The 12,989-nt window shown below is 40.5% G+C and overlaps 1 protein-coding gene across 3 annotated transcripts in view; it reads left to right on the forward strand.

Annotated features, from left to right (window-relative positions):
* The window catches only part of rgs12b (regulator of G protein signaling 12b), a 204,935-nt gene extending 192,563 nt beyond the window's left edge, over positions 1–12,372 (forward strand). Inside the window, exons 15-18 of one of the 3 annotated variants that reach the window (XM_060834778.1) lie at positions 3,367–3,431; positions 3,889–4,030; positions 7,060–7,731; positions 10,168–12,372. In XM_060834778.1, the coding sequence (XP_060690761.1) occupies positions 3,367–3,431; positions 3,889–4,030; positions 7,060–7,731; positions 10,168–10,175 (887 nt within the window). In that variant the 3' untranslated portion in view covers positions 10,176–12,372. Of the gene's footprint in view, positions 1–3,366; positions 3,432–3,888; positions 4,031–7,059; positions 7,796–10,167 lie in introns of those variants that run through there. The other 2 variants (XM_060834769.1, XM_060834788.1) reach the window with 2 other exon arrangements.
* Positions 12,373–12,989: the final 617 nt, after the last annotated feature.

Consider the following 12,989-nt stretch of genomic DNA (forward strand, 5'->3'; position numbering starts at 1 on the left):
ACTTTCAAGTACTCTGCAATCTCATCCTTAATAATAAATTCTAAGATCCTACCAATGAACAAGGCCAGGTTAACTTTTTTGTTTGTTCTGCCTCCATCTCTTAAACACTTACCTTAATCATTTTCCAGTCCTCTGGGACCTACCCTGACTCTAACGATTCCTGAAAGATCAACATCAGTGCCTCCACAATCTGTTTGTCTGTCTCCTTCAGAATCTGGTGTATAGTCCATCTGATCTTGGTTATTCATCCAGATCTTTCATTTTCCCCATCACCTACTCCTTGGTGATTGCCACTACACTCACAATTGCCCCAACTCTCTTGATGTTCTGGTATGCTGTGGCATCTTCCACTGTGAAAGCTGATGCAAAATACCTATTCAGTTTCTCTGCCATTTCTTTGTTCACAATTTGGGGCTGCACGGTAGCTCAGTGGTTAGCACTGCTGCCTCACAGCACCAGGGATCCGGGTTCATTCCCTGCCTCGGGTGACTGTCAGTGTGGAGTTTGCATGTTTCCCTGTGTCTGCATGGGTTTTGTCTGGGTGCTCCAGTTTCCTCCAGCAATCCAAAGATGTACAGGTTAGGTGAATTGGCCACCTGTAGTGTTAGGTGCATTAGTTCAGGGAATGGGTCTGGGTGGGTTACTCTTTGGAGGGTTGGTATGGACTTGTTGGGCTGAAGGGCCTGTTTCCACACTGTAGCTAATCTAATTAGTACTTCTCCAGCCACATTTTCCAACAGTCCAATGTCCACTCTTGCATCTCTCTTACCTTTTGGTATGTAAAAAAAACCCTTACAAACTTTTATATTACTAGCTAGCTTATTGTCAATTTTCATCATGTACTTCCGTTATTGCTGTTTTAGTTATCCTTTGCTGGCTTTTAAGGGTTTCCTAATTCTCTGGTTTCCCATTAATCCTCACCACATTGTATGCTTTTCGTTTTGCTTTTATGCTGTTCCTGAGTTCCCTTGTCAGCCATGGTTGCCTCATCCTCCTCTTCATATGTTTATTGTTCCTTAAGGTGGATTAGTGCTGTGCCCCCTGAATTAGCCCCAGAAATCTCTGTCATTGCTGCTCCACTGTCTTCCCTGCTAGATCCCCCTTCCAATCAACTCTGGCTAGCTTCTCCCTCATGTCTTTGTACTTACCTTTACTCAATTATAATACCTTTACATCTGATTCAGTCTTCACCCTCTGAAATGTCAGGGTTAATTCTATCATACCAGTGGGTTCTACCACAAGCTGATCCAGAATGCCATCTTGTAGACATGCCATGAATTCCTTTTCTTGAGATCTGCTACCATTTTCCCCATCCACCTGCATATCTAAATGCCCCATGATCATTATAATAGTGTCTTTCTTACAGGACTTCTCTATTTCCTGATTTATATTCATCCCCACTTTCTTACAACTGCAAAGCGGCCTGTTCATAATTCCCGTCAGGGTCTTTTATTCTTTGCTGTTCCTCAACACTATCCACAGACATTCTATGCCTTCCAACTCTACACCACTTCTTGTTATCTGTTGTTATGGAGGTTGTGAAGGAGCTGAGGAGGCTCCAGAGCACTGAGGATGTCATCTAGAAAGGGGACAAAACGTCTGCAAACCAACTTCCCAACTCGGCGAACATACCCACAACAACTGCAACTGGCGTCCGAGCTACAAATTTTTACACAGACCTTGAACTTATTGTTGTTGATTTAATTTCATTTCTTTGAACTCTATGATTCTATCAGCATACCTGCCAATTTCAATCTGTGCTACAAGCTCATTTACCTTCTTTTGTATACTGCATGCATTTAGTACAACTCACTCAGTCCTGTGTTGACTGCCCCCTTCTCATTGTGGTCCCCTGATCTGATGCGACTGAAGTTAGATTCCTGAACCTTTCCATACTCTCTGTCCTATTACATTTCCTGGAAACTTTAACGTATGCTGACCCCTCCCTCGTTGAACATTTTCAATAGTTTTCTATGCAGCTGACAACAACTCCTTAGTTGAAAGCCCTATCAACTGCACTAGTGATGTGATTTGCCAGGACTCTGGTCACATCATGATTCAGATGCAGTGCTACTTGACTGCTGTTGGTTCATGATATTCCTTCCCAGCAACCGTACTCTGCTTCTTTCTACAATAGTTTAGATCAGAGTGGTGTTGGAAAAGCACAGCAGGTCAGGCAGCATCCGAGGAGCAGGAAAATTGACGTTTCAGGCAAAAGCCCTTCATCAGGAATAGGGGCAGGAAACCTCCAGGGTAGAGAGATAAATGAGGGGGCTGGGGGGGGGGAGCTGGGGAGAAAGCAGCAAAGAGTACAATAGGTGAATGGGGGTGGGGATAGAGGTGATAGGTCAGAGGGGAGGGTGGAGCGGATAGGTGGGAAGAGGGAGATTGGCAGATAGGAGCTGAGCTGGAAGGTTGGAATTGGGGTAAGGGGGGGTGGGAGGGGAAATGAGGAAATGGTGAAGTCCACATTGATGCCTTCGGGTTGAAGTGTTCTGAGGCGGAAGATGAGGCATTCTTCCTCCAGGCGTCGGGTGGTGAGGGAGTGGTGGTGGAGGAGGCCCAGGACCTACATGACCTCTTCTTTCTACAATACACTTCCCTCAGCATCATAATTGTCATCTCAACACACTGCCCTCCCATAGTCCTTACAATCTTGTTTTCCTGATATCCTTAGAAGCTGTATTCCTCATTCTGATTATTTTGCTTACTTTATCACACAGTTGTATTCTTAATTTGTGTTTCATTGTTCTGTGGACTTCTGTTGATTTGTTAACACATAAGAATTAACAGCAGGCATAGGCTACTTAACTGTTTAAGCCAGCTCCATAATTTGCAAAGATTGTACCTTATCTGACTGAGACCTCACTTCCACTTTCCTCTCTAGCCACCCATAACCTTTCATTCCCTGATCAACCAAAAACCTAATAAAACCTCAGTTCCATATGTCTTTGCCCGTACTGGAAAAACCTGCCTACAAAACTGATAGGATAAAATACCAAGTTAATATATGGGCGAAGAACTATTAGCATAGTTTTTTTTTCTAAAACACAGGCTTGTCAAGGAGTAAAAAAAGACTTGCATCTGTGTGAAGTGGGAAAAAAAACGTACTTTTCCAGCTTAATCAAACCTGAACAGTTTTCTTTTTCTCAAATATACTTTTTGGACCTGTTCTTTCCCCCTGCTCTACAGGAGCAATATAACCTCTGACACCATGAGTACTCCTGAGTTCGGTGTTAACATAGTGAATAACATTATTAATGGCAACAGTCAGACTAACTATCAAAATTAAATCCAGCCAAAATATCACAGAATGTTACATCTAGTCATTTAATGGTATTTTGGTATTTCATTGTTCACTTATAGACAGAGAGAAGATTATAAGAGGGAAATCAGATTCTTCCAACATTAACACACACCCTGGTGTGAAGGTAAAATTCTATCTTTTCAGATTTCATTGAGTTATTGTTCTGCCATTGATATTTACAGAAAATAAGATTAGGAAGTTGGTAGCAAAGTATAGGAAAATATTTACCCTGGCAGCTACTATGTCCACCAAATATATCAACATACTTTGCTGATGTTTTTGATATAACATGACATATCTTTCACTTATACCCTTCAATTTTACTATTAGGATTAGTGGTTAGTAAGTAATTCATCTGCTTCCTCTCTATTTAGTTTTGACTGTCTGTTACTAGATAGTGCGTTCAAATAGTCTAATATATTCTGATCTGAAAATGTGTTGCTGGAAAAGCGCAGCAGATCAGACAGCATCCAAGGAGCAGGAGAATCGATGTTTCGGGCATGAGCCCTAATATATTCTTATGATGTTTTCAGAAACACTATAACCTATGTCTCACTTATGAACAATTTTACAAACAACAGGAGGAAGGAAGACTTGAAGAGAAACCCTTTTCGATAAGAGGAAATGGAAAATATTCCAAAGATGTGAGGCTTTCAAAAAAAGATGTAATGCAAACGACAAACAAAAAGAGACAGCCAAAGCTAAACATGGATGAAGTAGAAGGTAAATTGTACCACTAGTGAGCTACAACTTGAAATTCTGTGTGAAAAACAGCCTTAAACTTGAAAAAAAAAGCAGAGTTTACATCTGTAGTTGTGAAATGGTGGTAGCATTGTGGTCTTTTCTGGGCTAATAATCAGAGTCCCAGGCAAATGCACCTGGGGCAAGTTTAAATCACACAACAGCGTATGTTTGAATTTCAAATTAATTGAACCCGGATTAAAAGCTACCCTAATGGTGACCACAAAACCATTGCCAATTGTTATAAAATTCATCTGGATCACTCATGTCCTTGACATAATGCAGCATTTGACCAACTGTGGCATCAAAGAGCTTATCAATGGAAATCAGGAGGCAAACTCTCCACTGCTCAGAATCAAACCCAGCAAAAAGAAAGATGGGTATAATTATTAGACATCAGACATCTCAGTTGCAGTGAAATGCTGCAGGAATTCCTTAGGGTGATGTTCTAGGCCCAACTATCTTGAGCTGCTTCATCACTGACCTTCCCTCCATTGTAAGGTTAGAGGTGGGGATGTTCACTGATGATTGCACAATATTCAACATCTGTGATTCTTCAGTTACTGGAGTTGTCCATGCCCAACTGCAGCAAGACCTGAATGCCATTCAGGCTTGGGCTAATAAGTGACAAATAGTAAGTGTCAAGCAATGATTTTCTCCTATAAGAAATAATACAATCATCACCCCATAGTATTCAATTCCATTATCATTGCTGAGTCTCCCACTACCAACATTGATCAGAAACTGAACTGGACCAGCCATGTAACTACTGTGGCTGCAAGATCAGATTAGAAACTGGCAAATCTTCTGTCTCAAAACTTGGCCACCATCTATAAAGCACACTTGCAGAATATGATAATTCTCCATTTGTATGGGTGAGTGTAGCAACAACTACAGTCAAGAGGTTAAACACCATCAAAGACAAAGCCTGCTTGATTGACACCCTAGAAAACACATTCATTACTTTCGCCACCAATGTACAGTGGAGCAATGTGTACCATCTCCCAGATGCACTACAGCAAATCACCAAAGCTCTTTAGACAGCTCTTTTCAAACATGTGACTTCTACCACCTAGAAGGACATGATCAGAATAACATTAGAAAACCACCTTCTGCAAATTCCTTTCAAACTACTCACCATCAGACATGGAAGTATATTGCCATTCCTTCAGTGTTTTTGCTTCAAACTTCTGGAACTCCACCCCCAATAGCATTATTGATATATGTACACCATGTAGATGCAGCAGTTTGACAAGGCAGCTCACCATCACCTTCTCCAGGACAGTTAGGGATGGGCAATAAATGTTGGACTACCCAGCAAAGCCCATATCCCAAGAATTAATTTTACCAAAGCACATACCTTTAACCCTTGCCTAAAATTCAAGTGATTGCATTGTATTTGCCAGATATAGATAATTTCTAATCAACTTGTCTAGAGATTTATGACACACTTCAGGACAGAAGGGACTTGAATCTAGATCATCTGGCTCAGAGGTAGAGTCGCTACATCTGTAGCCCAAGATCCTTACTTCCAGCTACATATCAGAGTCAAAAACATGCTTCAAGTACCTTACCATAGCCATTCATTATTAAACTACATAAGGAGTAGCTCGCTTAAATTTGTACCCTTGAGATCCTTTTGTTTTACTGTGGAATAAGTATTTGGTATGTCTGCTCATTTAATATTCAGCATGAGAAAATCATAGTTTGTGAACCTGGAACCTATGACTTGTTTGCTACCTCCTAAAAGATTACCTTTACAGCTTTGACTACATTTCAAAAATATCTTATTGGCTATAAAGCAATTTGGCATCTGCTGAGGTCAGGAAATATGCTTTTTAAATGCAAGTCATTTTCTTTGTCCCCCATCCTTTCTTTTGATTCAAGAGCTGATGTAAATGAAGGTGCTGCCACTTCACTAATCTTGTTGTAAGCCTCTTATAAGTTTCCTTTGACATAAGAATTCTTTTGCTATTGATATATTTTGAGGCAATGAAATAGTTTATAATTCTGGATAGACTGAAAGATCACTTTTTATTTAAAAATTTTATGTCTTATCAGGGAGCAAACCCATTTGTGCTATAGGCAAACGAGTTATCATTAGGCTTGTGGGATAGAACTTTCTTTAAATTATGTAGATAATATTGTTCGCAATCATTTCTTGCAAATATTTAACTGTAATTTAGATTTGGAAAACTTAAAGCTGTTAAAAATTGAATTTAATATTTATTCTTAAAGGATTAATACATATAAGAGTTTAACATTTGAGAATTTGATGCGTTTATTTTCTGTCTCCCTGTTTTCATATGAAGTGACTGCATTTCTAAAGTGCCTCATTTGAAAGGACATTCTCAAATCATAAGGCACCATGTTGTCCCTTTGTCTTTTTTCTTTTTTTTCTGTTATTCTGTCTGAGTCTCCATACAGCATGTATCTGCTGAATTGCTTTATAATTTATGGATGTTGACTTTCTGAAATGTTTCCCCTACTCATATACTTTAAATAATTTTTACTGTAAATAATAATTGACAACTTGATCAATAAGTAGGTGAACTTTCTCCTTTAAATTCTGCCGGTGCTAAAGTCTGGGTCTGCTTTTTTGGAATCAGCACACTTGATGTGGATGGAGATCTTTGCTCAGCGCTACTGTACTTGGAGGAGAAGGACAAGGATACTATATGTTTGTCATGCTCAGTCTTGAGGCTTTGTTTGATTAACAGAACTTTTCTTGTCTCTTTTGAGAACTATACCCTCCTATTTAAAACTGTACTGCTCTAAGTAAAATAATATTTAACTCTGAGGCTGAGATGTATGATCACAGACATTTCAAAATTGAATATTGAAGATAACTTAAAATAATTTGGTATGCATATAGGTTGCCCCTGAATGTGACCCTCTCAAAATACCATACAGGCTTTATCTATTTTTTAAAAAGTACAGTTTCTTCAAAAAGTTAATATGGTCAATGTCCATCTTATTAGCTATCATTTTCCTATTTTGTATTGTGGCAGAGTTTTTTGACCTTCTATCAAAAGCTCAGAGTAATAGAGTGAATGACCAGCGTGGGCTTCTGAACAAAGAAGATCTTGTACTTCCAGATTTTCTACGCCTCAAGCCACCTGTACTTGAACCTGGCTCCTCGACACCTGCAGTTAGTAAAGGAAATGGTAGAAATAGAGAGGAAAGAAGCCAAACTATGCAAAGAAGTGTGACGTCCACCGAACAGTTTGATAAATTAGAGTATGTGGACTCTGGAGCAGCTATCTCATCAGCACTAAACTTCAATGAGAATTCTAACAACATGAAAGCTAAGTCAACAACTCAACATGATAACAGTCATCGGCCTGTGTTAATGCCACCTGATTATGTAGAGCCAGCTACTAAGCAGAAAAATGATGCACCTTTCCATGTGCCAGTATCTCCTATTCCTCATGTCAATGAACAAAGGTGGGAAAAGCAGTCTGAAGTCCGGCAGTCAGAAACTGTGCCACCTTATGAGGATGAAAATGCATTTGATCTGACTCTGGTGGCAGAAGGTGACATCAGTAGTCCAAACAGTACGTTATTACCACCCCCACCAACACCACCGTCCACTGTCAGTAAACTGGAGATAGCTAACTATACTCCACCACCTCCCTACAAAGATGGTCAGGAGAACTCTTCACACTGTACATCCACTTCAGGTATTTAAATGTGGCATATCTGTTTGTAAAAGAAAAAAAATTAAAATTTTCAGTTGTACTGAGATTGATCATATTTAAAAGATAAAGAAACTGGAAAACTATCTGAAAACTTGATGCATGATGCACTAGCTTTTTAAGCATCTAGCAGTTGATAGTTCTAGCATTTTATATTATATATGGAAAAGGTCTGGGTTGGGATACAACAAAAAAATCTGGCATTATTTATCAAGTTCCAAGCAGGATTGATTTTTATGTAATCTGTTTTCCACTGTCTGAAGATACATTTTATCTTCCCTGCTGAAATTTCTAGGATTTCCACATAAATTAAACCTTAATCCACTGGTGCTTGCAAATTTGTCATGAGGAACCATACACATTTTGCAAATGCCTTCACTTTTTTCCATTTCACAAATCATAACCTCTTCTCCTTTCCCATCTTGCGATGAGCAACAATTTCAGTTGAACTTGATAACCCTGAGTAGCTCACTGAAACAAAGTGTAAGATATGCACTACATATTGCAGTCCTACCCACTTAAATCAATACCATGAGGACTGTTCTAATTTTGCCAATAGAAATGGATGTAATATATCTAAATTACATCAACACAATTTCTTAATGCTATATTTCTACTTCTGTTATTGTGCATATTAACTTATTTTGTTTTTAGTCATTTAAGAATATGTTCTTTGCAGATCAAATCTTGTGTAACTTTTAAAAATAGCTGGCTGCTTCTATCACTGTTGATGGCTTTGGTTGACTGCTCCGATCCTGCACACATTCTGAACGCTTCCTTGTAAATCACATGATTAATATTGGCTTATGTTGGCTTTTCATCAATTTCAGCCTCATCAGCTTCTTGGCAGTTATCCTGGCCCCATATTATTGAAGCAGTGGTATGTTCGTTTTTTGAGTGCTAGAGTACAGTGCATGTTCTCATCCATTTGCACAGAAATGTATATGTACTTTTTTTCATGCCAAGACATTCACGCACAGTCTGAATGGTGGCATCTTCAACTTCATCAGTTGTGAATCCATCATCACTTAGACCATGGACATTATAGGCACAAAGCAACTTAGAATTATCCCGCGGTGTCCAGGTTTTCATTAAATCTGCAGCAGACCCAATAGATTATCTGTACACTCTTTCCTGACTCCAATAGCTTCAAACGTTTCCACTAATGGCGTTTAAACTTTTGAATAAGCCCTAAATTCATTGGATGAATTAAGGACATGATATTGAAGAGAGAAACCAATTTAATGGCTCATGTTGACATGAGAATTTCATTACTTAAAGACACTATTTTTCTGATGTTTTGACCTTTTCATTATGAGAAGCTGTAGTTTTATCTAGTCATGTCACTTGGTAATGGTGAGAATTGAAACATGGTTGAAACACTTTATCCCACAGTCCCTTGGTGCAGACGGGTATGTGTCACGTCTGGCAGAATGTCATGGATCCTCCATACATCAATGTGAAGCAAGATCAGTCTGCCCAATAATCCTCACTACTAACTTTCTTATACAAAATAGCATGATAGGTCTTGAAACAACTGAACCACCTTCAGCTGCAATTTTCCATATTTAACTGATCAGAATAGTCTGGATCTTTTCAAAAATCTCATAACAATTAGTTGTTTTGCTGGGGTTTTGATAGAATCATTTGGCTAATTCATTCTCAACATCATTGCATTTTGCAGTTTTCTTATCCTTATCTGGTTTGCATGATGCTGCTTATGCTTTACAGGCACTATGGCAAATTTCTGAACAGACTTCTTATGTGGAGTTTCCATTCTGAATTGCTTTGATTCCTGGAGTAGTGTTTGCAAACATTCTTAGGTTAAGTTTATGATTAATTATAATCTTGGTAGCTAAAGTAATGTGTGATAGGCATTCACAATATTTTAATTATCAGCGTAATAAACACACATCAACTTGCTGATGTAGAACATAGAATATTACAGCGAAGTACAGGCCCTTTGGCCCTCAATGTTGTGCCAACCTGTGGAACCAATCTGAAGCCCATCTAACCTAGACTATTCCATTCTCGTCCATATGCCTAACCAATGACCATTTAAATGCCCTTAAAGCTGGCGAGTCTACTACTGTTATAGGCAGTGTGTTCCAAGCCCCTACTACTCTCTGAGTAATGAAACTACATCTGACATCTGTCCTCTATCTATCACCCATCAATTTAAAACTATGTCCCCTCATGCCAGCCATCGCCATCTGACGAAAAAGGCTGTCACTGTCCAATCTATCTAACCCTCTGATTATCTTATATGTCTCAATTAAGTCACCTCTCAACCACCTCCTCTCTAATGAAAACAGCCTCAAGTCTCTCAGTCTTTCCTTGTAAAACCTTCCCTCCATACCAGGCAACATCTTAGTAAATTTCCTCTGAATACTTTCCAAAGTTTCCGTGTCCTTCCTACAGTGGGTTGACCAGAACTGCACACAACACTCCAAATGTGGCCACACCAGAGTTTCGTGCAGCTGCAGCATGATTTTTTGGTTCCAAAACTCAATCCGGCCTGGAGGAAGAACGCCTCATCTTCCGCCTCAGAACACTTCAACCTCAAGACATCAATGTGGACTTCACCAATTTCCTCATTTCCCCTTCCCCCACCTTACCCCAGCTCCAACTTGCCAGCTCAGCACCATCCTCATGACCTGTCCAATCTTCCTTTCCACCTAACCACTCCACCCTCCTCTCCGACCTATCACCTTCCTCCCCACCCCCTCCTATTTATCTCTCCATTCTGGAAGCTCCCAGCCTCATTCCTGATAAAGGACTTTTGCCCAAAACGTCGATTTTCCTGCTCCTTGGTTGCTGCCTGACCTGCTGTGCTTTTCCAGCACCACTCAAATCTTGGCCCAAAACTCAATACCTGTACCAATAAGAGCTGACGCACTGTATGCCTTCTTAACAAGCCTATCAACCTGGGTGCCAACTTTCAAGGATCTGTGTACCTGGACACCAAGATCTCTCTGCTCATCTACACTACCAAGAATCCTACCATTAGCCTAGTACTCTGTATTCCTGTTGCTCCTTCCAATGAATCCCCTCACAGTTTTCTGCATTAAACTCCATTTGCCACCTCTCAGCCCAGCTCTGCAGTTTAACTATGTCTCTCTCTAACCTACCACATCCTTCATCACTATCCACAACTCTACCGACCTTAGTGTCATCCACAAATTTATCAACCCATCCTTCTATGCCTTCATCCATGTCATTTACAAAAATGGACCCAAAACAGATTCTTGCAGTACGTCACTATGAACTGAACTCTAGGATGAATAGTTCCTATCAACCACCACCCTCTGTCTTCTTTCAGCTAGCTAATTTCTGATCCAAGCTACAAAATCACCCTCAATCCCATGCCTCAGTATTTTGTGCAGTAGCCTACCATGGAGAACCTTATCAAACGCCTTACTGAAACCCATTTACACCACATCAATAGCTTCACCCTCATCTACCTGTTTTATGAGGCATGATCTACCCTTCACAAAACTGTGTTGACTATCCCTAATCAACTTATTCTTTCTGAATGATTATAAATCCTATCTCTTAAAATCTTTTCTAACACTTTACCCACAACCGAAATAAGGCTGACAGGTCTATAATTTCCAGGGTTGCCTCTACTCTCCTCTTGAACAAGGGAACACCATTTGCTATCCTCCAGTCTTCTGGCACAATCCTGTTGACAACGACGGTGTAAAGATCAAAGCCAATGGCTCAGCAATCTCCTCCCTGGCTTCCCAGAGAATCCTAGGGTAAATCCCATCTGTCCAAGGGGACTTATCTATTTTTACAGTTTCCAGGATTGCTAACACCTCCTCCTTATGCACCTCAATTCCAATCTAGTCTAGTAGCCTGTATCTCAGTATTCTCCCCAACCACATTGTCTTTTTCTAGTGTGAATACTGACGAAAAGTATTCATTTAGAACTTCCCCTATCTCCTTTGACTCCACACACAACTTCCCACTACTATGCTTGATTGACCCTAATCTTACTCTAGTCATTCTTGTATTCCTGATGTACCTATAGCAAGTCTTAGGGCTTTCCTTGATCCTATCTGCCAACGACTACTCATGTACCCTCCTGGTTCTTAGCTCTCTCTTTAGCTCTTTCCTGGCTAACTTGTAACTCGCTAGCGCCCTAACTGAGCCATTTCATTTCATCCTAACGTAAGCCTTCTTCCTCTTGACAAGAGATTCAACTTCCTTAGTAAACCACGGCTCCCGCACTCAACAACTTCCTGCCTGCCTGACCCGTACATACTTAGCAAGGAATGTAGTAGTGGTCCTTGAATAAACTCCACATTTCCACTGTGCCCATCCCTTGCAGTTTACTTCCCCATCCTATGCACCCTAAATCTTGCCAGATCGCATTGTAATTGCCTTTCCCTCAGCTATAACTTTTGCCCTGTGGTATATACTTATCCCTTTCCTTCATTAAAATAAACAAAACCGAATTGTGGTCACTATCACCAAAGTGCTCACCTACCTCCAAATCTAACACCTGGCCAGGTTCATTACCCAGTATCAAATCTAACGTGGCCTTGCCCCTTGTTGCCCTGTCTACATACTGTCAGGAAACCTTCCTGCACACATTGGACAAAACTGACCTATCTATTTAGGGCAGCACGGTTAGCACTGCTGCCTCACAGCGCCAGGGACCTGGGTTCAATTCCCGCCTCAGGCGACTTACTGTGTGGAGTTTGCACGTTCTCCCAGTGTCTGCGCAGGTTTCCTCCGGGTGCTCCGGTTTCCTCCCACAGTCCAAAGATGTGCGGGTCAGGTGAATTGGCCATGCTAAATTGCCCATAGTGTTAGGTAAGGGGTATATGTAGGGGTATGGGTGGGTTGCGCTTCAGCGGGTCGGTGTGGACTTTGTTGGGCCGAAGGGCCTGTTTCCACACTGTAAGTAATCTAATCTAATCTAAAGTACTTGAACTATAGTATTCCCAGATAATATTTGGAAAGTTAAAGTCCCTCATACTCTGTCACTCTCTCTCGTATCGAGGATAATCTTTGCCATCCTGTCCTCTACATCTTTGGAACTATTTGGAGGCCAATAGAAAACTCCCAACAGTGTAACCTCCTTTCCTGTTTCTAATCTCAGCCTTTCGAATCCTCAAAAGTCCTTTCTGCAACCGTGATATTGTCCTTGACTAACAGTGCCACACCACCCCCTCTTTACCATTTTCTCTGTTCTTAATGAAACATCTAAATGCTAGAACCTGCAATAACCA

The sequence above is a fragment of the Hemiscyllium ocellatum genome, chromosome 2 (assembly GCF_020745735.1).
Source record: "Hemiscyllium ocellatum isolate sHemOce1 chromosome 2, sHemOce1.pat.X.cur, whole genome shotgun sequence".
NCBI classification, from domain to species: domain Eukaryota; kingdom Metazoa; phylum Chordata; class Chondrichthyes; order Orectolobiformes; family Hemiscylliidae; genus Hemiscyllium; species Hemiscyllium ocellatum.